The following is a 27,755-nucleotide window of genomic DNA, read 5'->3' as shown; positions in this document are numbered from 1 at the left end:
TGTACATAGCACATTAATAAAAATAAAAGTTTTATCTTAATCTTAGTTTATACTCCACCAATAACAATTTTTACTTTGAATTTTTGTTTACAATGATGCACTACTAAGAATTTAAATTATGCATGTAATCAGTATCTAAGGTTTTAACATAATTTGTTGTTACACATTTAGATACAGTAACTGTAAATGGATATTTTAAACACATATAACATGTTTTCATATTGTTAAAAGCTGTTGTCAAATTATTAGATATCACATTTAGAAATGAGACAATTTCTTGCAGCACCAGCAGAGTTTCTATATTTCTGTTTCTTTAGCTCAACTGGTAGAGCATTTTGTTAATGGGTTCAGTTCCAACAGTACAGGGATGTTGATATCTTGAATACACTGTATGTTATTTTGGATAAAATGCAAAATTAATAAAATGTAATGTAAAGTTTACAGAAGCTGTGGCCCTCAGACCCAAGGATGACTGAACAATTACATAAAAACTGATTAAAAAATGGTATGTCATGAAGAGAAGAGTTTTCAGATCAGACCACTAGAGAGCAGTAAAATGTAATTTAAATTCCTAAATAGTGCCTTTGTGGGCTGTACCATTCTTTCAACTTTTGTCTTTTAGCATTTTCAGTTTGTTCAGGTAGAGCTTGCTTAAAATGAAAGTGAGTAGCAGTGGTTTGTGAATGGCAACAAATGGCACATCAAGTTTTGTACAATATTCGACTATGAAGCTGGTGACTGGAATTTTAAGCTTTATATGGATCCTGCCTTTAACTCTGAGTGGAGGTAAGAAACAACATCTACTGTCTATCTAACACAAAAATACAGCAAAGTTAGTTTAACGATACAAGTAATAACTACACTCTAAATAAATGCTGTGATATTTTCAGTCTAGAGGTTGGTCAACAGAGAAGTGAACAGTAAAAAGTACTCAGAAATGTTACTGTACTCAAGTGAAAGTACAAGTACTGAGTGTAAATTTTACTCAATTAAAAGTAAAAGTATCTGGCCAGAATTATACTTGAGTAAAAGTAAAAAAGTACCACATTAAAATTGTACTTGAGAATTAAAAAAGTTAAAGTAACAGGAAGAATAAGCTTTTAATCTCTAAAAACATGAAGTAAATGAACCACATACAAGGTTTAATCCTTTACAACTGTTTGTATTTAATTGTATTTCATTATCAAACTATAAGACTACTACCTATGTAATTTCCAACATGATCTTATAAGTTCTGTAGTATTGTCACTTCCATCATTTCCATTTTTTTTCCCGTGTCAGTTTCACGTATTGATTACTCAATTGTTTTTCCTATTTTTAAACCATTTTTGTGTGGTTGATTATCATTTGTTAATAGCATAAACAAATCTGATATTATGTTAAACATTTTTCATCTTGGTTCAGAAATGTTTTTGAAGTGTTGTTTCATAATACAAGATAAAGTCAGGCCAACATGACTGCTAATCAGCTGGTTCAAAGTCATACAAAAATGCCCTTTGATACAGAAATTTGTTAATAATTGAAAACTTTGTGAATTTGCCACATGTTTCACAAGATGTTTTTAAACCCGAGGGCATTTTTCAAGGCTGTTTGTTTCTCAATAGCTTACTAAGCTGATTTTAACTCAATAATGAATTAACAGGAAACAGTATGAATAGTGTGAAGGCTGAATACAGCCATTTATATAAAGTCTCACATGATATCATGTTAAAGGTTAAGTTTTGTACTGTAATTCAATTTTATTTTCCTCCAGACGTTCGTGTGACCTGTCTTTACTCTGAGGAGTGTGTGTTACCATGTAAATCAGCCCTACATGACATTATTCACTGGAATAAGCAGGACAAAACGGTTCATTCATTCTACCACCAAAAAGATCAACTGGATTATCAGTCTAAAGAGTACAAAGGGAGAACATCGATGTTCTCCCAATCTGAAATCAATAATGGAAATGTATCGCTCATCCTAAAACAGATCCGAATCCAAGATGAAGGGAGATACAAGTGTTATGCAGCAAGTGATAAGTTAAACGATGAAAAATATGTTGCTGTCTCAGTTGTAGGTAAGATTTTGAGACAAATGCAACTTTCACTTTCATCCTTTAAAATATTTCGCATTCAGGTAAAAATTCTGGACGGACAGCTGTGCACAAATGCACTAGAAGGTGGACAGAAGTGTATATTGTGGTCGCTTTTTAAATTATATAAACAGCATGTTGTTTTCTTATTGTTTAAGCTCCTGTCAAATCAGTGGATATCACATTTAAAAAGGACACAGTCACGTGCAGCACCAGTGGAGTTTATCCAGAACCAACAGTATTATGGTCTTCAGAGCCAGCAGTAGAAGAACCGGGGAACAATTACAGCAACAAAACAGATGAAAACCTTTTTGTGGTAACCAGTGAACTTAAAATAGGCAACGTCAATCACAACTACACATACAACTGCTCCATAACCAATAAAAAAGACAACAGCAGACTTTATACAGCTACTCTCAAACAGCAAGGTAAGCTGGAAACTCAGCATCTTTGGCCATTGGCATACATTTGATGTCAACAATGTGAATATATTGAGCAATGAGAATCACACAACACATTTGAGTAACATTAAACTGTGAAATCTTCTATTTCAGAAATCTCAGTGACAGATGAAGTAACTCTCCCGTGTCCATTTACTAAAGACAACAAATTCATCTTAACATTTTCCACCAATGTACTGAGATATAACAGTCAAACCTCTGACCAACAAATCTCTGATGCGTGGAAAGACAAAGTGAGCTTTTCACCAGAAGATGGGACAATTAAACTTTATAATTTAAATAAAGAGCATTTTGGAACTTACACCTGTAAGACAACTACAACAGAGATTACATCCACTGAACACACGGTATCAGGTAAGACGCCTTTTATGTGAAAATAGTGTGGCATTACATTGTATGATTGGTGTTATTTAGTACCTCATAGCACATTTTTGTTATTAAATGTGAAATATTTTGCTGTTTCTATCCTTTCAGGGAATGAGGTTACTTTTAAATGTCCAGTCACTAAAGACCACAACTACAATTTCACCTTAAATTTCGACACTACTGTTCTGAGCTATAACAGCCAAACTTCAACAAAACTGATTTCTGATCAGTGGAAGAACAGGATTGTATTTCCATCTGAAGACACTGGAGCAGTTAAACTCAATGGTCTCAACAACAAAGAGCATTCAGGGACATACACCTGTATGAGCTCTACAGCCCAAAATAAATACATCATACACACTGTAGTAACACTAACAGGTATAAAACCATTTCTCATCAATGCTTTTGATTTATTTTGGTACTGAATCAAAGAGACATCAAAGAAATAAATGAAAACTTGATCAAATGCCCTTAAAATAGTTATAACATTTAAGTGGTCACTCAACTATATTTAACATTCATTTTTCTCCTAACAGGTGTGACAGCTAACACAACCTTATTGGCAACTGTCATCCCTCTACTTATTATAGTCCTTATTTTGTCAGTTGTGATCATTTTTTGTATAAGAAAGGTGAGTTCACATACACTGTTGTTTTGTTTTCTATTTCTATTTGATATCTCATGATTTGATGATTGATTTACTGAACTAATCACAGATCCACTGAAGAGCTAAAACACTCATGTCACTTCATTACATAATGACTGAACCTTCCATCCTTTAAAAAAAATCTACAATACCTTTTCTGATTTGAATTTAAACTATAGACAGTCTATTAACTGACAATGATGTCTTCATGTATTCTAACACAGCAAGCTGACAAGAGTAAAGAAACAGAGGAAACAGAAAAACACAATGGATCAACAGTAAGCTATTCTCTCGCATCTTATTAAGTCTGCAGTGTTTTTGATATCCCATCATTTAATGAATGATTTGAAATGTGAAATCATTTAGACCCACTGATAAGCTACAGAAGTGTAGATGCTCCTTTATTAAAACACTTTTCATGATGTAATAAATTAATATGCCTTGAACACTTTAAAATTAAACTATAGACTGTCTATTAAAGGGATAGTTCGGGCAAAAATGATATTAAACCCATGATTTACTCACCCCCAAGCTGTCTGAGAAGCATATGTCCATCGTTTTTTAGACAAACACATTTTCAGATATTTTAGAAAATGTTTTAGATCTTTCAGTTAACTAAATGTGAAGTTACGGGGTCCACGTCCTTTAAGTTAAAAAAATGTGCATCCATCCTAAACAAAATAAATCCAAATGGCTCCAGGATAATAAACAAAGGTCTTATGAGGGTAATCCGTGTGGTGTTGTTGTAGAAATATACATATTTAAAAGTTTATAAACTAAAATAAATACCTTCCGGTAGTGCCGCCATCTTAGACTCCTCTGTATTCAGGAGAGAGCATTAGGGCTCTCCTGATTTTGCCAAGTGATTGATGTCCTCAGGCCAACATTATGTTGACCCTGGAACAACATTTCAATCAACCAATCAGATTTCAGAAATAAGATTATAGTTTGTTTTAAGTTTAAGCTTACAACCAAGATTAGCTTTTTCTAGACCATTGTTTTGTACTTATCATGTCCCTCTGATTTTAGGGTTTGGTTATGGTTAGGGTTGGGGTTTGGGGTAGGTTTAAGTTTCATTTAGAAAAATTTTGTCCCTGGGTCAACACGATATGTTGTCCTGAGGACATCAACCACTTGGCAAAATCAGTTTGAGCAGAGTATTAGCGTAGTGTACGCACTTTTCTTAGTGACGTATGACAAATTCGGAGGGCGGGGACACAGAACAGCAGCAGAGAAACCTCCGTAAACTGCGTACGCTCTCATCTTGAATGCGCACGCGACTGGGATGACGGCATTACCGGAAGCTATTATTTTGGTTTATAGGGTGTTGAATGTGGATATTTCTACGGCAAAACTGTGTGGATTGCCCTCAGAAAGACTTTGTTTATCATCGTGGAGCGGGAGCCGTTTGGATTTATTTTTTGAAGGATGGATGCACATTTTTTGGACTTGAAGGACGTGGACCACATAACTTCACATTTGATTAACTGAAAGATCTAAAACATTTTCTAAAATATCTGAAAATGTGTTGGTTTGAAAACTTATGGACATATGCATCTCGAACGGCTTCGGGGGGAGAAAATCATGGGTTTAATATCATTTTTGGCTGAACTATCCTGACAATAATGTCTTCATGTGTGCTATCACAGGATGCTGACAAGAGTAAAGAAACAGAGGAAACAGAACTCAATGGATTAACAGTAAGCTATTATCTCGCATCTTATTAAATCTGCAGTGTTTTTGATATCCCATCATTTAATAAATGATTTGAAATGTGAAATAATTCAGACCCACTGATAAGCTACAGAAGTGTAGATGCTCCTTTATTAAAACACTTTTCATGGTGTAATAAATAAATATGCCTTGAACACCTCTTATGATTTGAACTATAGACTGTCTATTAACTGACAATAATGTCTTTATGTGTGCTAACACAGCATGCTGACAAGAGTGAAGAAACAGAGGAAACAAAAAAACTCAATGAATCAAAAGTAAGCATTCTCTTGTATCTTATTAAGTCATGCAGTGTTTTTGATATCCCATCATTTAATGAATGATTTGAAATGTGAAATAATTCAGACCCACTGATAAGCTACAGAAGTGTAGATGCCTTGAACACTTCTTCTGATTTGAATTTAAACTATAGACTTGTCACTTAACTGACAATAATGTCTTCATGTATCTTCACAGGAAGATGCCAAAGATGAACCAACAAAACCTTAATGTGATACTGAGCTCAAAGAGGCGTACCCTGAAACTCTGAAATAAATAAATCTGCCTTCCTAAAAATAAAATTTTGATTTCTGTCAAGAGTTGAACATCAACAGAAGATTTTCCTGAGCAGCAACACCTCAAAAAACTGTCCTCTGGAGAAACCATTGGAACAGTAACCTGGTTTGTTCATTTATCAATAGATTAACAAACTTCAGTTTATGAAGAGTCTTGTGGAAGAAACATAACAAGGAATTCCAAGACCTAAACTTTATTTATTATTTTGTTTATATTTATATTAAATATAAATAATAAAGAATGGAGACAAGAAGACAGAGAAACTTCAAGTGACAGTGAAGACAGAGAGACTTCATGTCCTTGTACTGTCAAGCCTGTGTACATGATTTTCTTTACATGACTGACCGGCCAAGTGTTGGATTTATTTGAGCTTGAACAATTTACTGGATTCATTGGACCTTCAAACACCACTGCAGGCATACTTACCTCCAAGACTTGAACTTGAGAATGCATTTTTTAATGCTTGAAGGACTTTTTATTTGAAGAGTTTCATTGCAAAACGAGATAACCACCATTCTTTTAATTGTTCAGAAATCTCGTTTTTTGGTTGTGCATTCCAATTAATTTCAATTGAACTGCAGTTGGTTTGTTTTGATTTAAACCTTCATAACTTAAAAAATACAGCTAAGTAGCACCATAAAACAAAATAATAACATGATAACATAATAATAAACATGTTTTGAGAAAAATGTTAAAAAATGGATTTATCTCGTTTTGCAACGAAACTCTTTATTTCCTTTTGTCATATTTGACCCCTGTCAAAAGTGGATTAATCAGATTCCAGTCTTACAGATTCAGTGAGGTGTGGATGAAACCAGTTTATGAACATTCTACTCCAACATACTTTAGATAAAAAGCCAACACAGTGCACTTCCTTAAGAGAACAATCACATTTTACAAACACTATGACAACAATATTCTTTATATTATTTGAGCTATCCAATAACATTCTTGCTTTTAATGTTTTATTTTAAAATATGGTGGTGTAATGTTTGCTTATTAATGAATGCGTAATGCTGGTTCACTTGAAAAACACTACTAAATAAAGACACAATGAAGTTTATTTTTTAAGTTTATTTGTTTAGGGTGCACCAAGGTTTGGATGGCAGTGTTCACATTTACTAAAAATGATTCACACTAACTGAGCACTCGCCCCAGAGTTTATATAATAGAAACAAACCTGCCAAGTGAAGTGAACACGCCCTAAAGGTGCTAATAATCCATTGCCATGACAAGATCAAAACATTGAACTTTATTCCAACGCTTCAATATTTATTATAAGCCTATTAAAGGAGATTTTTACAGGGGATGAACTTTATGGATGTATTCATGTCTGAGGCACAATCCTGAGCGGTTCAGATTTTCTCTATACTTTAATTTCCTAAATCACTTTCTGACACATTGTCTTGTTAGTGTTCTGTAATCAGGGTTATGTTTGCTATGAAGGATCAAATGTATTAAAAGGACATTCTTGTGCTGCTACACAACAAACCATAACAAACCTTTTAAAGCTTGTTAAATAATAAAACTATGAGAAACCATGAGTCAGGATTATCATCATAACTTTAACATGAGACACACCTGTAAAAAAATCTAAACATAAAGAACAAGTCAATGCTTTGAGCTGTCGATAATTTAATGGTTTATAAATAATATAAAAATATGATTATTAAAACATTTTATAATACAAAGTGATTAAGTTAAATGGTTTTTGTCAGACTGAATTAAGTTTACATAAAAATGACTAAAAAATGGTGCTGCAAATGTTTTTGCAGCACATAGTCCCTTAAATATTTTGGTTGACAGGAGGCGTGTATGAAGTAGTGAACTGTAACAGAAGTATGTTAAACCTGTGCAACTGGTTTACCACGTTTAAGTTTTTTGTTGTTGTTGTTTTAAAACAAAGAAAAAAACAATGCAATGCATCACCTGATCTACAGTATGTTTTGTAAAGCTCATACTACTACTCATGTTAAAAACAACTTCAGTACCCTGCTGGAAAAATAAAATAAACAGTCCACCTGTTAAAATAAATAAATAAAAATCACTTTATGAAGCGCAAAGGTCTACTGTAGCATGTGGAGGAATGTATTAGATACATTTTAAGAGAGTCGTTGTTCATTTACTATTTGTTTTATGGCAGTGAAATTGAGTTGCATGATACCGCCAGTCTGTTATTATGCATTTCAGCACCCAAGAATAATGAATAATCCTAAATTTGTTTTTTCCTAAAGTCACTTTAATTAGTGATTCAGCACTAAAGCATTAAATTCCTTCAAGAGTGAGACTTAAAGGAAGCTTACACATTTATGAATAACAAAGTCCTTAGGCATAACTTTTGAACGGAAGCTAAAGCATTACTCAGTTGTAGCCTTTTTCTATTGCCTCAGATACGTCACAGTTACAGCTAGTTAAAAGTTGGGTGATTCTCACGAAACCATTGAAACACCACGGCACTAATGATTTTAGCTTTAAAATGTGTAATATAGTAACATTAAAAAGCATCAGAATTAACACAATACTGTGTTCTACCTTGCACAATGTGTGATTTCAACATAAGAATTTATAATTGTAAATTTTATCTCATTTTCTGCTGAAGTTCTCATTACCGCAATGTGTCCGGCTGTGTTTGAACATGCGTTCTGTTGTAATTTAATCAAATTAACACAAAAATATTAAGAAAAAAATAAATGGATGTTTTGCTAGACTACTTTAGATGACAGAAAAAATATTTACTGAATATTCATGTATAATAATAATGAAGAAAAATTAGGAAAATGATCTGTCCATGCCTGATGTTCTCATCCTCCGCAACACTTTTTGAGAACAGTTTAAGCACATATACAGAATTTTAATAAAGTTTGATTTTGAGTGACCAAGCACATGGACCAGTTACTTCAAGATGGCTACCAGGTAAGATCATTTTTTTTACAGTTAATTTGAAATATTGTCTTGTCAGAATGCTTACACGACATTTTGATTATCATTACCGCAACAGATGCTTATTAAATGTTAATTTAATTAATAGAAGCATAATACTTTGATTTTAAATGCATGTGCAGAATCTCCAAATTATGTTCTTTCAGGTTTGTCATGTCATTTTGAAAATATGTCAGTGTTGATGTTTTCTGACTGTTGCGGTAATGAGATTTTTTAGGACTAATTTTTTTAATTATGTTTTTAAATTAATGTTCCTATTTACTCCAGACTTTGTTTTTCAATGTCTGGTGGGAAAAAAAGTAAATTTAAGCAATTTTTACATTTTCATGCTTGACATTTTTAAAACCAAGTTTTCGTGAGAATCACCCAGTTAAAGATAAAAGTTACAGCTAGCACAACAATTCAATTAAAGAAACAATCTTGAAGCATATCTTTATGTTTATTAATTAAAGGACAGTGAGAGAAGTTAAATATTAAATCACAATTTGTATCCCATCAGGTGAATAATATTACGTGCACGCTTGGGATCATCACGCCCACTAACACTTTGGCTAAATACAGGAAATACATTAAGTAAGTAGTCAAGTGGTCAAGGGCAAAGATCGCAAGTGTGGGTATTTGGGCCCTGACCCAAATTGCACACTCCGGACTTGTGGACTTCCTCAGACTTTGCTGACATCATGTAGTGCAGACCTTGGCCCTGTCTTGTGGCCTTAAATTGTGTGTGCTTGCTTAGTGTACAAGTATGTAGGGTGTCCCATCTGTCATTTTTACGCTCCGAAGTGTCCTCATCAGTGCCTTCTTTGCACCCTTGATGGGAATGAGGGTACTTTTTATCTGCAGTCACTAAAAGGACCACATGCTACAATTGACCTTTTTCCTACTGATTTGAACAATCACAGACAAACTTCTGCTGATCTACAGTGGCATTCCTTAAAAAGATCATTTTTAGGATCTTACACAAAGTGTTTTGTACACTATACAAGCCATAATAACAAAGTTTTATAGCGCACCTATTATTCAAAATCTTTTAAACTTTTACAAGGTGTTTGAACACAAATGTGTGTTGGTGGTGTGTGACAACCATACAATGAAAAAATCCCCCACGCCTTTTTAATACAATGTGACGTCACACTGATTAAGCCCCGCCCATGGCCAGTGGCTGACAGTCCTGCATTACCATAATATCCACTCTCAGCGAGATGTACGCTGTCCTCCATATCTCATAAGGGAGATAGTATTGTCTCAGTCTGTATTCACAGGAATGACAACTATTTTAACTGAAAGCACTCATGGTATCTTTTGTTAAGGGAGTAACTTTTTTGCATTTAAAGGTACACACACTAAAAAAGCATTTTTCTGCTTCCATTGAAAAAGAAGGGGTATTTTGGACATGATATAATACATTATCTGTGGGGCATTTAGAGATGAAACTTTACAGACACATTCTGGGCACACCTGAGATTTACTGTATCTTGTAAAAATGGACATAATAGGTAACCTTGAATGAAACCATGAGTCAGGATTATTCATCATAACTTTAATGTGAGACATAAGTACCATAAATAAAACAATGATATGACAATAATAAAAATTTGAATTATTATTTTTTTAATTAAAAGTGTTCAAGTCAAGTGAAGTGAGTTGGTCATATTTCAGATATAAATTACTAATAGACCTTTTGTTCAGTAATTAAAACATTCAACTATTGAGTTATTAAGCATTCAGTTCCTTTAAGTTTGAGACTTAAAGTAAGGTTACTCAATGATGAATATTAAGGAAGTCACACCTTAGCCATAACTTAAATATATTAAAATGAAACCTAAAAACATTCAGTACTCAGTTGTAGTCTTGTTCTGTTGCCTCAGATCTGTCACAGTTACAGCTAGTACAAGAAGCACAATTAAAGAAACGATCCTGAAGCAATTCTTTAAGTTTATTAATCAAAGAACAGTGAGAGAAGTTAAATAGTAAATTACGTTTAAACACAAACTTTAGAGTTAGTGCCTTTGGCGTCCTCTGGTGGCCAAAGGTGTAAATGATTAACATTGCTCAGCTACAAAAATGACAAACAAAGAAGCGGCTAAAATGTGTCTAAAATGAAGGGAAATCTTAACGTTCTGTCTCTCAGAGCTATTTATTCATTCATACTGATATGCTGGTGGTTATAAAACATGCCACATTTACAGACTAAAATAGACAGTACAGTAAACACATAAAATAAATGATTTCATTTCATGGAGTGTATATGAAGTGTGTGTGTTACAGAGAAAGGTTGGCAGGGATGTCTCCTTTGAGCTTCCCGCTGCTGAGAGTGTGTATCATTTGAATCTTTTGTGCATGTTTGCTCACCTCTTCCTCCATCTTTTCCATCTTGGCATCTAACTGGGACTTCTGCAGCTCCAGAGAGGAAGCCTGGGAGATGGATATAAAAAAAAGGAAACACTCTGGATCAGTATGTGGCTTACCTAACCATTTAAACAGTAAAGTGACAGAGATTTAAAGTGCACCTATTTTTATTATGGATTTTGTACAAAAAGCATGGATTTGAAAAGCTCTGTGTCCCTGATTGGCCAGCTAATCTGCACGTTGTGATTGGCCAGAATACCTCAGATGCTCCCTACCATGTTTGAAAGATTCGGTCACAATGCAATGCTAATACACACTAATACACAATTACACACTAAAGGAAATGTAAAATCGGACCATAGTTGTTCTTTAAAGTTACAATTTTGAGTTTTTATCTCATAATTAAGACTTTTAAAGTAATAATTATTACTTTTATCTCATAATTTTGACTTTTACCAGAGCATGATTTTTTCTTATGAGAAAAGAGCTTCATATTCACAGAGGCACCTCTCTGAAGTCATTTAAAAGTCTTTGTTGTTGCATTGTATTCTTTTTACCATTAGACACAAAGCACATCTGGATTCCTCCATCCACAACAAATCTCCCAAACAGAAAAAGTAAAAGCAACAAAGCAAAATAGAACTTTACCTTTACTTTTAAATATGATCATGGATTTATATTCTAGCTCTATTGCTTTGGTGACAAACTGCTCTAAACATTTTTGTGAACAAGCAGCGGGATGGATAGCCCTTATATGGAGTTGGTTTTGGTGCATATAATATGCAAATTACCAAACTTGTGCCCACGGCTGCTCATTTACGTAAGAACTAGTCTGCGTCTGAAAGCTTATACAGCTGACTTCGGCGGCATGAAGGCAGCTCCAGGAAACGCATTCAGACAGCCTTTATAGGCAGCGTAATGGAATTCATTTTGAAATATAAACAGAGAGCGCCTTTTTTTATAACTTATCCCATATTTGAAAACTAAAATACAAATTTCTTGCTTGAAATGCAATCAAAAAAATTTATTTGCACTAAATTTGTGCTCCAGCCACTTTCCTGGACGCCATTTTATTTTAACTCGACCAGGCTTGACCAATCACATTTCCAGCGCACACCCGCACATAGAATTGTGAGACAAGATGATAAAAATATCTCAAGAGACAGGAAGTAAACCAAAATTCATGGCTTGGAGAGCTTTCGGACACAGCCCAAGAATAAGAACATGCGCGTATGTACATTTTGTGAATTCGGTGGAAAGTTTTCAAGTTTAAATGAGAAGTTTAAATGAAAAAAGTACGCAATTATTAATGAATTATCTGTAAATGGATATTTTAAAATGGTTTCATATTGTTTAAGCTCATGTCAATTAACAAATTAGTGTCTATCACCCTGACAATTTCTTGCAGCATCAGCGAAGTTTCTGTAATATTTTTGTTTCTGTAGCATCGGTCATGGGTTCAAATTCCACAAAACAGATGTTTAATGTATCTTGAATAGCATACGAATGCACTGTAAGTAACCTTTGGATAAAAGTTCCTGCCAAATGCATCAAAATAAATGTAATGTAAAATGTATGTAATATACAGTTGTAGTCCTCGGGCCCTTTAGCAAAGGACGACTGAACAACTACATAAAAACTGACAAAAACCTAAGAGATCAGCGTCAGACGTAACACCCACAGAATGTTGGCTTCAGTATTGAAGGTTTGACTACGTGAGACTAGAGAAGAGGTAAACTCTTTCACCTGTCAGATCAGTCCAGTAGGGAGCAGTAAAATCCCATTTAAAATTGCCAAATGCATCCCAGTTTGTTTACTTATACTATGCCCTATATACTTTGCCCTTTGTGGGCTGTACCATTCATTCAACTGTAAGTCATTCAACAATTTCAGTTTGTTCAGGAAAAACTTGGTTAAAATGAAAGTGAGTAGCAGTGCTTTGTAAAAGGGAACAAATGCCACACCATGTTTTGTACAAAATTTGACTATGAAACTGGTGATTTTAAGCTTTATATGGATCCTGCCTTTTACTCTGAGTGGAGGTAAGAAACAACATCTACTGTCTATATAACACAATATACAGAAAAGTTTGTTTAATGATATAAGTAATAACTACATTCTAAACAATCTTGGGTTATTTTCTGTCTAGAGCTGGGTCAACCCATTGAGTTGTAATTTGTAAAAAATTGGTCCCAAGCTGTCATAGGTCTTAATAGCCTATGTACCTTTGAGCTAATATGAATGCTTTAGGTACAAATGTGTACTTTTAAAAAGGGTACCAGTCCAGTGACAGCTAACTAAATACTATTTTTGCCCATTTCTTCTATCAGTGTATGTTGGGTTGTTTTAACCCATTGCTGGGTCAACTATAAACATTTTCTGAGTTGATTTAACCCAGAATTTATCCCAGAGTTAATTTAACTTGGATTTGCCCTTTTTTGACCCACTTATAACTAATACATTTTCAAAGAAATTATAATTTGTGAAAAACTTTTAACTTTGAGTTTGTTAATAGCATAAAAGAATCTGATATTATGTCAAATTTGTTCATGTTGGTACAGAAATGTTTTACTGTGGTACTGTAAAGTTTTCAGAAAGTTTTCTAACTGTTTCATAATACAAGATAAAGTCAGGCCAACATGACTGCTAATTAGCTGATACAAAGTAATACTAAAATGCCCTTTAATACACAACTTTTTTGTGCATTAAATTATTACCAGTTAATAATAGCAAACTTTGTGAATTATGCCACATGCTTCGCATTACGTTTTAAACCCTATAGGCATTTTCAAGGCTGTTTGTTTCTCAATAACTTACTAAGCTGATTTTAACTCAGAAAAAAACATGAATTAACAGGAAACGGTACTGTGAATAGTGTGTACAGGCTGAATTGACCCATTTATATTTAGTCTCACATGATACCATTGTTAATGGTTCAGTTTAAACTTGTACTGTAATTCAATTTATTTTCCTCCAGACGTTGTGACCTGTCTTTACTCTGAGGAGTGTGTGTTACCATGTAAATCAGAGCTCCATGACATTATTCACTGGAATAAGCAGGAAAAAACTGTTCATTCATTCTACCACAAACAAGACCAACTGGATTATCAGTCTAAAGAGTACAAAGGGAGAACATCGATGTTCTCCCAATCTGAAATCAATAATGGAAATGTATCGCTCATCCTAAAACAGATCCGAATCCAAGATGAAGGGAGATACAAGTGTTATGCAGCAAGTGATAAATTAAACGATGAAAAATATGTTGCTGTCTCGGTTGTAGGTAAGACTTTGACACAAATGCAACTTTCACTTTCATCGTTTAAATATTTAGCATTCAGGTAAAAAGTCAATCAGAAATTCTGGACAGTCAGGTGTGCGCAAATGCACTAGAAGGTGGACAGAAATGTATATTGTGGTCACTACACAATAAACAGCATGTAATAATGTTTTCCTATTGTTTAAGCCCCTGTCAAATCAGTGGATATCACATTAAAAAAGGACACAGTCACGTGCAGCACCAGTGGAGTTTATCCAGAACCAACAGTATTATGGTCTTCAGAGCCAGCAGTAGAAGAACCAATAAACAATTACAGCAACAAAACAGATGAAAACCTTTTTGTGGTAACCAGTGAACTTAAAATAGGCGACGTCAATGACAACTACACATACAACTGCTCAATAACCAATAAAAAAGACAACAGCAGACTTTATACAGCTACTCTGAAACAGCAAGGTAAGCTGGTAAATGTAGCATCTCTGGCCTTTGGCATACATTTGTTCCACACACTGCAAAGTGAACATATTGAGCAAAAACAATCACACAACCCATTTGAGCAACATTAAGCTGTGAAATCTTCTGTTGTTTCAGAAATCTCAGTGACAGATGAAGTAACTCTCCCGTGTCCATTTACTAAAGACAACAAATTCATCTTAACATTTTCCACTAATGTATTGAGATATAACAGTCAAACCTCTGACCAACAAATCTCTGATGAGTGGAAAGACAAAGTGAGCTTTTCACCAGATGGAACAGTAAAACTTTATAATTTAAATAAGGAGCATTCAGGGACTTACACCTGTAAGACAACTACAACAGATATTACATCCACTGAACACACAGTATCAGGTAAGACACCTTTTTATTTGAAAATAATGTGGCATTACATTATATAATTTGTGTTATTTTTAGCACATTTTTGTTATTAAATGTGAAATATTTGACCTTCCAGGGAATGAGGTTACTTTTAAATGTCCAGTCACTAAAGACCACAACTACAATATCATCTTGAATTTTGACACTACTGTTCTGAGCTATGACAGCCGAACCTTAACAAAACTGATTTCTGATCAGTGGAAGAACAGGATTGAATTTCCATCTGAAGACACTGGAGTAGTTAAACTCAGTGGTCTCAACAACAAAGAGCATTCAGGGACATACACCTGTATGAGCTCTACAGCCCAAAATAAATACATCATACACACTATAGTAACACTAACAGGTATATAACCATTTCTCATCAATGCTTTTGATTTATTTTGTTAGTCTGCTGAAACAAAGAGTCACAAAAGAAATAAATGAAAACAGATAAAAAATGTCCTTAAAATGGTTGTAATATTTAAGTGGTCACTCAATATTTAACATTCATTTTTCTTCTATACAGATGTGATAGCTCATGCACACTTCGTCATCCCGCTTGTAATATTTTTTGTAGTCCTTATTTTGGCATTTGTGATAATTTTTCGTGTAAGAAAAAAGTTGCCTTGTTGGAAAAGCAGGGTGAGTTCACATTCTCTGTTGTTTTGTTTTGTTTTCTGTTTTGATCTAATGAATGATTAAGAAATCTATTCACAGACTTATTAAAGAGCTACAGATGTGATATAGATGCACTATTACTAAAACTGCCATCCTCTAAAAATAATTGCAACACCTCTTTTAATTTGAAATTAAACTCTCAGTTAACTTTGACAAATGCATCTTGAACCTTCACACAGGAAACTGGCAGCAATGAAGCAAAAGATAATTCATCTAGTTCTGAAAAGGAATCCCTTAATGATTCAGGGGGAAAAGAGTAAGCTGATCTACGGCATCTTATAAAGTTCTCAGTGTTTTTGATATCTCATGATTTGATGAATGATTTAGTGATCTATTTACATAGAAGATGTAATACAAAAAAAACCTTTATATGTCATAATGAATAAATCTGCTGTCATCTGAAAAGAAGATCTGTAACACCTCTTCTGATTTCTAACAGTGAAACATCATCATCTGAAGAAAACAATGGAACAACCTGATTCATCATCTGATATTATGATGAAAAAGACATAACAAGAAATTCCAGGACCTAATCTTTATTTATTACTTTGTTTATGTTTATTTACCATAAATATAAACAATGAGGACTGGAGACAAACAAGAAGACATGGGCATGGACATGCCAGAGAGACTTCAAGTGATACAGTCATGTCCTTGTACTGTCAAGCCTGTGTACATGATTGTCTTTACATGACTGACGGCCAAGTGTTGGATTTATTGAACCTGAACATCTTACTGGATTCACTGGACCTTCAAACACCACTGCAGGCACACTTGCCTCCAAGACTTGAAGTCTGAGAATGTATTTTTGATGCTTGAAGGACTTTTTAATTTCTTTATTTTATATATATATTTCTTATATATTTTACCTCTGTCAGACGTGGATGCATCAGATTCAAGTCAGTCACCATTCCAGTAGCAGTGAGGTGTGAATCAAACCAGTTTAAGAACATTCCATGCCAACGTACTGTAGATAAAAAACCAACACCAATAGTGCACTTCTTCATGAGAACAATCACATTTTACAAACACTATGACCAAAATTCCAATAACCAATAACATTCTTGCTTTTAATGTTTTATTTTAAAATATGGTGGTGTAATGTTTGCTCATGGATGAATGTGTAAGGCAAGAATCAGCCAATGCTGTTTCACTATAACTTGAAAAACACTACTGGGTAGAGACAAAATGAAGTCATTTACACGCTAATTTGTTTGGGGCGACCAAGGTTAAGGTGGCAGTGTTCACATTTACTTAAATGATTCACACAAACTGAGCAATCACATCAGAGTTTTTTCTAGAACCAAATCTGCCAAGTGAACACACCCTGAAGGTGCTAATAATTGATTGCCATGACAAGATCAAAACATTGAACTTTATGGAAGATGATGTTTACAAAGGCTAAACTTTATGGATTTATTAATGTCTGAGGCACAATCCTGAGCAATTCTGTTATTTTCTCTATACTCTTTAAATTCCTAAATCTTTATGTCTGCCCTTTCTGAAACATTGTCTTGTTAGTTTTTTGTTTAATTGGGGTTATATTTGCTATGAAGGAAATGTATTAAAAGGAAATTGTGCTGCTACACAACAAGCCATAACAAACCTTTGTTAAATAATAAAACTATGAGAAACAGTGAGTCAGGATTATCATCATAACTTAAGCATGATGAGACACACCTGTAAAAAAATGTAAATATAAAAAGCACTAGTCAATGATTTGAGCTGTTGATAACGTTTATAAATAATATAAAAATGTGATTATTAAAATATTTTATAATACAAAGTGATTAAGTTAAGTGTTTTTTGTCAGACTGAAATAAGCTTACATAAAAATTACTCAAAAATGGTGCTACAAATAGTTTTGCAATACATAGTCCCTAAATATTTTGGTTGACAGGAGGCGTGTGTGAAGTACTGAACTGTAACCAAAGTATTTTAATCCTGTGCAACTGGTTAACCATGTTTTAAGTTTTTTTAAACAAAGAAAAAAACAATGCAATGGGTCACTAGATGTACAGTATGTTTTGTAAGGTCATACTACTCCTCGTGTTACTTCAGTACCCTGCTGGTAAAACCAGCATAGACCAGCATAATTCACATTTGCTGGTCTTGCTGGTATGACCAGCATGGGATGTTGGTGCTGGTACAGTATTCTGGTCATCAGCATACCAGCATCAGTATCCCAGCCATTGCTTGGTCGGTCCACCTGTTGTACTGTCAGTGCCTGATTAAAAATCACTTTATTAAGCTCAAAGGTCTACTGTAGGAATGTATTAGATACATTTTAACACAGTCATTGTCCATTGACTATTTGTTTTATGGCCCTGGAATTGAGTTGTATGATACCGCCAGTGACTGTTCTGATGCATTTCAACACCCATGAATAATCCTAAATGTGGTTTCTCCTAAAGTCTCTTTAATTAGTGATTCAGCATTAAAGCATTCAATTCCTTCAAGTATGAGACTTAAAGGAAGGTTACGCATTTATGAATAACAAGGAAATCCTTAGACTTTTAAATGAAAGCTAAAAGCATTACTCAGTTGTAGCCTTTTTATTGCCTCATACGTCACAGTTACAGCTAACCCTTGTGCATTGTTCCAATTCACTACCCTCTGTTTTTTTGCACAGGCCCAGTAAAGGGTTAATGGTGCCACATGGTGTTTAACAGTAAAAATGACAAATTTGACCTCTTTGAAAAAGGTAAAACCACAAAGAATCAAAATTGCATGATAATAAGGTGTCATGGCTCTGCAATCAAAAAATATTGTTAAAATGGAAGTCAATGGGGGAAATGGCCACAAACCATAAAGGAGAAAAAAATAAAATCTGATGCTGCACAAAAACTAAAAATGCATCAAAGCCAATGTTTTTACTACTCTTTGGCATGCCCAAGACTGTGAAAAAAGTCCACAATAACTTTTTGTATTGAGAATCAGTCATTTTGTGTGTTTTTTTTCTCCTCAAATCAGTGACGTCGCTTGTGAACTTGGCAATTGAGGAGTTAAAATCATGAATTTTTTTGGGAACATTTGGTAGTTTTGATCAGTACTGAGGTTAATTAACAGATTTTTGCAAAAAAATTGAAAAATAATATTAATCTGATACATTTTTACAGCCGTTTTCATTTAGTGGCCATATTTATATAACACGTAAGGGTAGTAAATTTGCCCACGGTATGTTGTTACGTTTTTGAACAATTTCAAAGCATTTTCTTAAAATATGTGTAAATATAAGATGTGTCAACAAAATATCATTCCATTTGCTGAAACACAGAGAAAGGTGTGGCCAAATAAGGACCAAAAAATAACACAAATGGCCAAAAATGGCCCCAACAACACGTAAGGGTTAATAGTTAAAGATAAAAGGTACAACTAGCACAACAATTCAATTAAATAATTCTTGAAGCAGATCTTTATGTTTATTAATCAAAGGACAGTGAGAGAAGTTAAATATTAAATCACAATTTCAGATAAGTGTATAGTCTTTAAGTTCAGCAAATGCTCATTTCAGAGTGTTTATATGTTCATTTTATCTAAAGAAAAACTTTAAATATAAATTTAAAGTAGCCTAAATAAAAAACTAAGATGTTTTGGTGCAAATTGCTGCCATTACCTGGATTGACATTTTTACACTTGCTAAGTGAATCCCATCAGGTGAATAATACTACATGCACGCTTGGGATCATCACGCCCACTAAAACACTTTGGCCAAATATATACAGGTAATACGTCATGTAAGTAATCAAGTGTTCAAGGGCAAAGGCCGCAATTGTGGGTGTTTGGGCCTTGTCCCAAATGGCACACTCCGGACTTGAGGACTTCCTCAGACTTTGCTGAGATCATGTAGTGCAGACCTTGGCCCTGTCTTGTCTCGTGGCCTTAAATTGTGTGTGCTTGCTTAGTGTGTAAAGTATGTAAGGTGTCCCATCTGTCATTTTTACGCTCCGAAGTGTCCTCATCAGTGCCTTCTTTGCACCCTTGATGCGGTCTTCGCCAAAGCTCGAGCTGTGATATTGGTACACCCTGGATGTGGCATATCTGATCATTTAAACTGTATCTATCAGAGGTTTAAAACTGCTCACTGCAATGCCTACATCCGCAATAATAAATCAAATATTGGATAACAAATAAATGAATAACTTTTAAATTTTGTGGATTTTGTCATTTTTTACCAGAAACCTCTGTTAACCTCTGTTAGAAACTCCTGCTCTTTAAGGCAGAATTTTGCAGACAAAAGAGTTATCAACCCTTGATGTTTATCTCTTTCCTAGCTTTTTTTTAGCTGTTTCCTGATGATAGTAACAATCTCCTCCAGCTCATATAAAAAGTGAAAGAATTTTTTATTTCAAAACTTTCAGGGAATTAGAGTACTTTTTATCTGCAGTCACTCATTTTTCCCTATTGACTTGAACAATCACAAACAAACTGATCTACAGTGGCATTCTTGTAAAAATTGTTTTTAGGATCTTACACAAAGTGTTTTGTACACTATACAAGCCATAACAAAGTTTTATAGCGCACCTATTATTCAAAATCCACTTTTACAAGGTGTTTGGACATAAATGTGTGTTGGTGGTGTGTGAAAACCATACAATGAAAAAATCCCCCACTCCTTTTTAATCCAATGTGACACTGATTAAGCCCCGCCCATGGCTAGTGACTGACAGTCCTGCATTACCATAATATCCACTCTCAGCGAGTTGTACGCTGTCCTCCATATCTCATAAGGGTGATACTGTCTCAGTCTGAATTCACAGGAATGACAACTATTTGACTGAAAGCACTCATGGTATCTTTTGTTAAGGGAGTAGTAACTCATTTGCATTTAAAGGTACACACACTAAAAAAAGCATTTTTCTGCTTCCATTGAAAAAGAAGGGGCATTTTGTACATGATATAATACATTATCTGTGGGATATTTAGAGATGAAACTTTACAGACACATTCCAGGCACACCTGAGATTTACTGTATCTTGTAAAAATGGACATAATAACTTTGAATGAAACCATGAGTCCGGATTATTCATCATAACTTTAACGTGAGACATAAGTATCTAAATAAAACAATGATAAGACAATAATATAAGATTTGGATTATTATTTTTTTTTAATAAAAAGTGGTCAAGTCAAGTGAATTGAGTTGGACATATTTCAGATATAAATTAGATCATTTGTCTAGTAAGTAAAACATTCAACTATTGAGTTATTAAGCATTCAGTTCCTTTAAATTTGAGACTTAAAGTAAGGTTACTCAATGATGAATAATAAGGAAGTCACACCTTAGACATAACTTAAATATTTTAAAATGAAAACTAAAAACATTCAATATTCAGTTGTAGTCTTGTTCTGCTGCCTCAGATCTGTCACAGTTACAGCTAGTACAATAAATTTAATTAAATAAACAATCTTGAAGCAATTCTTTAAGTTTATTAATTAAAGGACAATGAGAGAAGTTAAATAGTAAATCACGTGTCTAAACACAAACTTTAAAAAGTTAGTGCCTTTGGTGTCCTCTGGTGGCCAAAGTTGCAAATCATTTACATTGTACAGCTACATAAATGACAAATAATGAATCTGCTAAAAACATTTCAAATAATTAATGGTGTCTAAAATGAAAGGAAATCTGAATGTTCTGTCTTTCAGAGCTATTTATTCATTCATAATGATCTGATGATGATTATAAAACATGCACAATTTACAGAATAAAAGAGAAAGCACAGACACATAAAATAAGTTATTTCATTTCATGGAGTGTATATGAATGAGATGTGTGTGTTACAGAGAAAGGTTGGCAGTGACGTCTCCTTTGAGCTTCCCGCTGCTGAGACTGTGTATCATTTGAATCATCTGTGCGTGTTTGCTCAGCTCTTCCTCCATTTTTTCCATCTTGGCCTCTAACTGGGACTTCTGCAGCTCCAGAGAGGAAGCCTATGAGACGAATTTAAAAATACAAAACACTTTAGATAAGTATGTGGCCTTCCTAACCATTTAAACAGTAAAGTGACAAAGGTTTAAAAATAAATACTCAGTTACAATAGCTACATCCATAATAAAAACCAAATACATTAAATACTAGATAAGATACCTTGATTAACTGGTAACCCTGCAAAATTTGCTAGATAAATCGGTCATCTCACCTTGATGCTGGTCTCTTTCCTGGCTTGCTCTGTCTTGTTAAGCTCTTTCCTGAGGATAGTAATGTTCTCCTCCAACTCATGGATCTGCTCCTCCTGACTTTTCAGCTCATTCTGAAGACCTGTTACAGCACAGCAACACAATTTTACAGTAAAAAATAAAGTAAGATGACCTTTCATTACACTTTACATTTTTATCAAAATGATCCAAAAGAAGACCTTTAAAGTATTTCATCTAACAAATTTTTGTCTGTTTTTATTTTGTGAATTAAAACAGAATGATTAATTGCCACTCTTCGGATATAATGTAATTTAATAATATTATAATATAATAGTTACTATACAGCTTGTCCTTCTGCTGCTCCTTAAAGAGACGATATGTCATATTTTGCCACTAGATGTCGCAACAAAACAACACAACAGCATAGCTTGATGATGATGTGAAGGGGCATGGAATAAGGAGATTTGTAGTCTTCACCTCCACGGCCAATGGGAATCAATCCCAAGGGACTCACAAATATTCACGGATAACAGAATGAAATCAAGTTTGATAACCACGCGAAGTCCATCAGATTTGTTTTTACTACGGCATTAACAGTGGAAACCAAGGATAACCTGTACATGACATCATCAATAGGGAATGAAGGAGGGATAAAATTTCTAAATTTAAACATTGTTGGAAACCTTTATGATAGTCTACGTACAAAATTGGACAAAATAAACTGTGCTGCCAAAAGAAAATTTAAACCATTTCCTCACCTGCTAGATTTCTCTCTTTCTCCAGCACATCTGTCTTTAGACCTTTTATCTGCTGTTCTCTGTCTGCCAACTCTGCAAGAGTCCTGAGAGAAAACCAAATGTAATCATTTATTGTACTTTAGTGTATGGGTTCTCAAACGTTTTGCAGCTAGAGACCCCTTTGCAGGGGAGATACATATCCTATCCATATTCTTACCTTAAAGTATATTTTACACTGAATGATTCAACTCTCTGTCTTTAAGATAGCTGTTTTGATCAAATTAGATTTTAAATTATCTTAAAAAACTTTGATGAAATCAACATAGTTCTTAGATGTAGCCTAATTGTCCCCTTCTTAATAATACAACACCAATTTTTTAATTAAATTATTACAAATTATTTCACAGACCCCTCAGAATTTAATCACTGACCTCTCCTGTTGCATTTTGAGGCCCTCATTGGTCTTTTTCAGACTCTCGGCCTGCTGGGTAAGAGAGGTATGGGCAGCTTGCAGTTCCTTCAGCATTCCTTCACTCTTGTCATACCTGATAATAGTTCAGTCACACACAACTGTGTAAAATACAATACAGCACAATATGCTCCAATCTCTAAACTTGCATATCTGTGTTACTACATCATTATTGCACATACTTCCTTCCTTGCATGTATTCAGTATTTTATCCTCTTACATAGTTTCTTATTTTTATACATATAGTAGCGGTTTCCTGGACAGGGATTAGACTAGAAGTCGACTAAAATAAATGTAAGAGCTGTCCAAACGGAAAACAACTTGCACAGACATATCTTTAAATACATCAGGGCCATAAAATGCCCTATGTATCTATGTATCTCTTTCTATCTCTCTATTTATCTATCTATCTCTCTATTTATCTATCTCTCTTTATCCATCCATCCACCTATCTACCTACCTACCTATCCAATCCATCTATTTATGCTATCCATCTCTCTCTTTATCTATCTCTCTCCTTATCTATCTATCTCTCTCTTATCTCTCTCTCTCTCTCTCTCTCTCTCTCTCTCTCTATCTATCCCTCTCTATCTATCTCTCTTTATCTCTCTCTCTCTCTTTATCTCTCTCTCTATCTCTTTATCTATCTCTATCTATGCTATCTCTCTCTGCAATCTCTCTCTTTATCTCTCTCTCTCTCCTTATCTCTCTCTCTCTCTCTCTCTCTCTCTCTCTCTATCTCTTTATCTATCTCTATCTATACTATCTCTCTCTGCTATCTCTCTCGCTCTCTTTATCTATCTCTCTCCTTATCTATCTCTCTCTTTATCTCTTTATCTCTCTCTCTCTCTTTATCTCTCTCTCTATCTCTATCTCTCTCTCTCTTTATCTCTCTCTCTCTCTCTATCTATCTATCTCTCATTCTATTCATCTATCTATGCTATCTATCTATCTATGCTATCTATCTATCTATGCTATCTATCTATCTATGCTATCTATCTCTCTCTTTATCTATCTCTCTCTTTATCTATCTCTCTCTTTATCTATCTCTCTCTTTATCTATCTCCATCCATCCATCCATCCATCTATCTACCTATCATTCTATCCATCTAGCTATCTATCTTGCTATCTATCCATCTATCCATCCATCCATCCATCCATCCATCCATCCATCCATCCATCCATCCATCCATCCATCTATCTATCCATCTATCTATCTATCTATCTATCTATCTATCTATCTATCTATCTATCTATCTATCTACCTATCATTCTATCCATCTAGCTATCTATCTTGCTATCTATCCATCTATCCATCCATCCATCCATCCATCCATCTCTCTCTCTTTATCTATCTCTCTTTATCTATCTAATGTCTAATGTGTCTAATGTGAACACACTTAAAGACCAATTCACATTAATCCAACAAACAGAATCTGTTGGGTCAGTATGAAACCCCTTTTGGCAGTTGTTAGATGAAAGTAAATGAGACTTTAAATGTTGGGGTTTGTTGGAGTTGGTTGTTGTACCAGTGCGAATTGGCCATTCCTTTTGTAAATCACAAATTACCACTCTTTATAAAAAACACGTCTTATAAAAGTGTTGCTCAGTTTGTAGAGCAGTGTGTTAGCAGTGCAAAGTTCATTGATCTGATTCCTGTATAACACACATACTGATAATAACTTGATCACAGTTTGGATAAAAATATGTTTTACATTAGGTAAAGGTTACGCATGTTAAGGTACACATGAGCTTTACCACTTGTATATTTGTAGGTCAATGTAGACATTTTAAGTACACAACCTCAGAAAGAAGAGTTTTTATACAGACGTGTTCATATGAAAGACTGTATAAACAATTTTAACTGTGACCTCTCCGAGAAAAATCTCAGCTCTAAAAGGTTTTGGAAGAAAGAGAAACTGCAATGTATTAACCTGTTCAGCAGCTGGTTGTAGGTTCCCTTCAGGTCCTGATGTTGATCAGCGACTGCCTGCAGACGGCCGTTATGTTCCAGAAGCTGCTGACTGTCAGACTTCAATCTCTCCACCTCCAGCAGCTGATCATTCAGCTCTGACTGCAGATCCTCTTTCCTCCTCTCCGTATCTTTAAGAAGAGATGCCAACTTCCTTGCCTATACCAGGGAATGGGGTAGCAGGTGGCAACAAAATGCCAAACACATTAGTATACATCATTTTAATCATTTGTATAGGTGATGCAAATAACCAGACTATCAAAAAGAAATATTACACAAACTTTAATTGCTGTTAATGTACTCCCTTTAGCCTCAGGCCATCCAAGATGTAGGTGACTTGTTTTTCAGTATAACAGTAATGACTTTAGTGAATTTGGAGTGTTCTACATGAGCAGCTGCGTGCACGAGGTTGGAAATTTGCATAAAACACGCCCGAACCAGCTCCATATAGGGCATTTTTATTTGGGAAGTCGCTTGTCGTTGGAGGAAGCCAGTGCTGTAACATTAAAGAAGTATTGGATGCGTTAACAAATATGACATTTAATTAATATGACAGAGACACCCATCTGTATCTAAAATAAAACAGACAGGAGATCAAGTGATTGACGTTTGGACATCTCATTACATTTATATGACGTTTACATTAGGCAGGAGGAAGGAAAGCGTCATTACGTGCATCTTCTTTATACGTGTAGAAAAAAGAAGTAGGCAATAATAATGTATAATATAATGTATATAATAATAAACTAGATAATGTTTAATAATATATAATACAGAAAATATAATAATATCAAATATAATCATGTAAATTTTATATATCAACATTATCCTACACATTATAATAATAGCCTAGTATTTGATTATAGTGTACGTGATTATTGCGTACGAGTGGTTTTAGGTTTTCTTGAATTTTTGTGTACATTTAGAAGACATTTTCATACGAAAGTTTTTGTTGAATCACGATTTGTATGTGAAAACTATGGAGGACCACAAGAGTCATGCAAAATGTAATAAAAAACTTCAATATTTAATAACTACTTGGACAATAAAAATAGTAATTAATAGATTTGTTTTAAAATTCATTAATTCATCTATAAATAAATAGACAAAGTTACAAAAAAAAATGTGTATGTAACATTTTATTAGGCAATAAAAAGTGAGATTATAAAATAACGTAGAAATTAAATATTAATCCATTAATAAATAGTTCAAAGTAATATAACAAATTACAAAAACAACATAAAACACTCAATAAGTTCATCATTTTAAATTGCATTTATAAATTCTTCATTAAATAATAGAATTTCAAAATGTATTTCAAAAAGCGATTTAAAAAGAGAAATAAATAACTGGATTTATAAATTGAATTACAAATACAGGTTTAAATTAGGCATTTAAAAGGGCATTTCCGTTTAACATTTCTGTTTTCATTTCTCAATGGTTCTCCTTATTCTTTTCGCTATTCGATTTGCTTTTCGTTTTAGCCTCTCTATTTAGCTTTTCCGTGACTCTTTGGGTCATTGCAAATGGTCAAATGAGAAATGCAAATTAGCTATGGCCAGGTGGATGTAACAAGCTCGCTGATTGGCTCTGATTGTACATAATGCGCAGATTTATAGATCTCGGATGAGGACCCAAAGAGTCACGCAAAGGCCCTGGTTTTCTTTTCTCATAAAAATAGGGTTAATAGAATAGCATTTTTTTTTTATGATTATTTTTTAAAAACGAATATTCGAACATTAGTGCAAATCCCTAGTTCGAACTGGACTGACTGAAGTGCCCTTGAGCAAAACACTTTACACCCGTTTGCTCTGCAGTGATAGCTGCCCAGTGAATACTATTGTAAGTCACTTTAGATAAAAGCATCTGCCAAATTATTAAATGTAAATAATGACAACATTTTTGTGTGAACTATCCATTTAAATAAGTTAAAATATCCAGGACAATTTCTGTTTTTTTTCATTTTCCACGTTTTTCAGCACTGGAAAGTTACTAATTCAATTTCCAGGAATTCCAGGACGCGTGGAAAATGTCCGACAATGGTCGCCACCATGTTACGTAAAAACGTCAGTTCGGAGCGCCAAGGCATGCGCAGAAGAAATCGTCCGTGGAGCCAGAGGTGGAGCCGCGGTATCAAACTTCCGCCCAAATGCATAATAAAGTGAATAATATTTCGTTTTTGCACAGATCAATCAATTAGTTTAACATGTCAATATATTAGGACCAACAGGGGTTACTTTTGTATCTGTATATTGGACTTTCAAAAGTACTGACATTAGAGGACGTGCATTATATGAATCACTAAGGACTATGATTTCAACAATAAATCTTCTTACGTATCTCCAAAAGAAACAATGTCACCTACATCTTGTGTAAATTAACAGCAAATTTGTATTACTGGGCAAACTATAGTTTGGTATTGTACATTTAAAGGAAGAGTATGTAGGATTGTGGCCAAAACTGGAATTGCAATAACAAAACTTGTGGCTAAAACTGGTACT

The 27,755-nt window shown here is 34.2% G+C and overlaps 2 protein-coding genes and 1 long non-coding RNA gene across 4 annotated transcripts in view; 2 read left to right on the top strand and 1 right to left on the bottom strand.

Annotated features, from left to right (window-relative positions):
- The first annotated feature begins 631 nt into the window (after positions 1 to 631).
- Positions 632 to 16,198, top strand: hhla2b.2 (HERV-H LTR-associating 2b, tandem duplicate 2). The gene is made up of 7 exons (XM_073863877.1): positions 632 to 786; positions 1,754 to 2,059; positions 2,233 to 2,502; positions 2,629 to 2,889; positions 3,010 to 3,279; positions 15,787 to 15,902; positions 16,118 to 16,198. Exons 1-7 carry the CDS (start codon positions 684 to 686, stop codon positions 16,196 to 16,198), a joined length of 1,407 nt encoding a protein of 468 aa, XP_073719978.1. The 5' UTR covers positions 632 to 683.
- Positions 3,767 to 6,524, top strand: LOC141362118 (uncharacterized). The gene is made up of 4 exons (XR_012368098.1): positions 3,767 to 3,825; positions 5,197 to 5,247; positions 5,485 to 5,538; positions 5,738 to 6,524. It is a non-coding gene; the product is annotated as an uncharacterized lncRNA (long non-coding RNA).
- A 5,469-nt stretch (positions 16,199 to 21,667) lies between the features above and the next one.
- cip2a (cellular inhibitor of PP2A) overlaps positions 21,668 to 27,755 on the bottom strand; it is a 28,070-nt gene continuing 21,982 nt past the window's right edge. For both annotated transcript variants that reach the window (XM_055181329.2, XM_055181330.2), the window contains exons 17-21: positions 25,217 to 25,413; positions 23,245 to 23,358; positions 22,835 to 22,917; positions 22,079 to 22,197; positions 21,668 to 21,869 (exon numbers count right to left, since the gene is read on the bottom strand). In XM_055181329.2, coding sequence (XP_055037304.2) covers positions 21,717 to 21,869; positions 22,079 to 22,197; positions 22,835 to 22,917; positions 23,245 to 23,358; positions 25,217 to 25,413 — 666 coding nt within the window. In that variant the 3' untranslated portion in view covers positions 21,668 to 21,716. The remainder of the gene's footprint in view (positions 21,870 to 22,078; positions 22,198 to 22,834; positions 22,918 to 23,244; positions 23,359 to 25,216; positions 25,414 to 27,755) is intronic.

The sequence above is a fragment of the Misgurnus anguillicaudatus genome, chromosome 25 (genome assembly GCF_027580225.2).
Source record: "Misgurnus anguillicaudatus chromosome 25, ASM2758022v2, whole genome shotgun sequence".
Classification (NCBI taxonomy): domain Eukaryota; kingdom Metazoa; phylum Chordata; class Actinopteri; order Cypriniformes; family Cobitidae; genus Misgurnus; species Misgurnus anguillicaudatus.
This window is presented reverse-complemented; position numbering and strand designations above follow the sequence as displayed.

Bases quoted from the DNA above. Each gene is read 5' to 3' on its own strand.
- hhla2b.2 (XM_073863877.1), top strand. From the start codon at position 684: ATGGCAACAAATGGCACATCAAGTTTTGTACAATATTCGACTATGAAG. The intron at 787-1,753 runs GTAAGAAACAAC...ATTTTCCTCCAG, and splicing joins GCCTTTAACTCTGAGTGGAG to ACGTTCGTGTGACCTGTCTT. The intron at 2,503-2,628 runs GTAAGCTGGAAA...CTTCTATTTCAG, and splicing joins AGCTACTCTCAAACAGCAAG to AAATCTCAGTGACAGATGAA.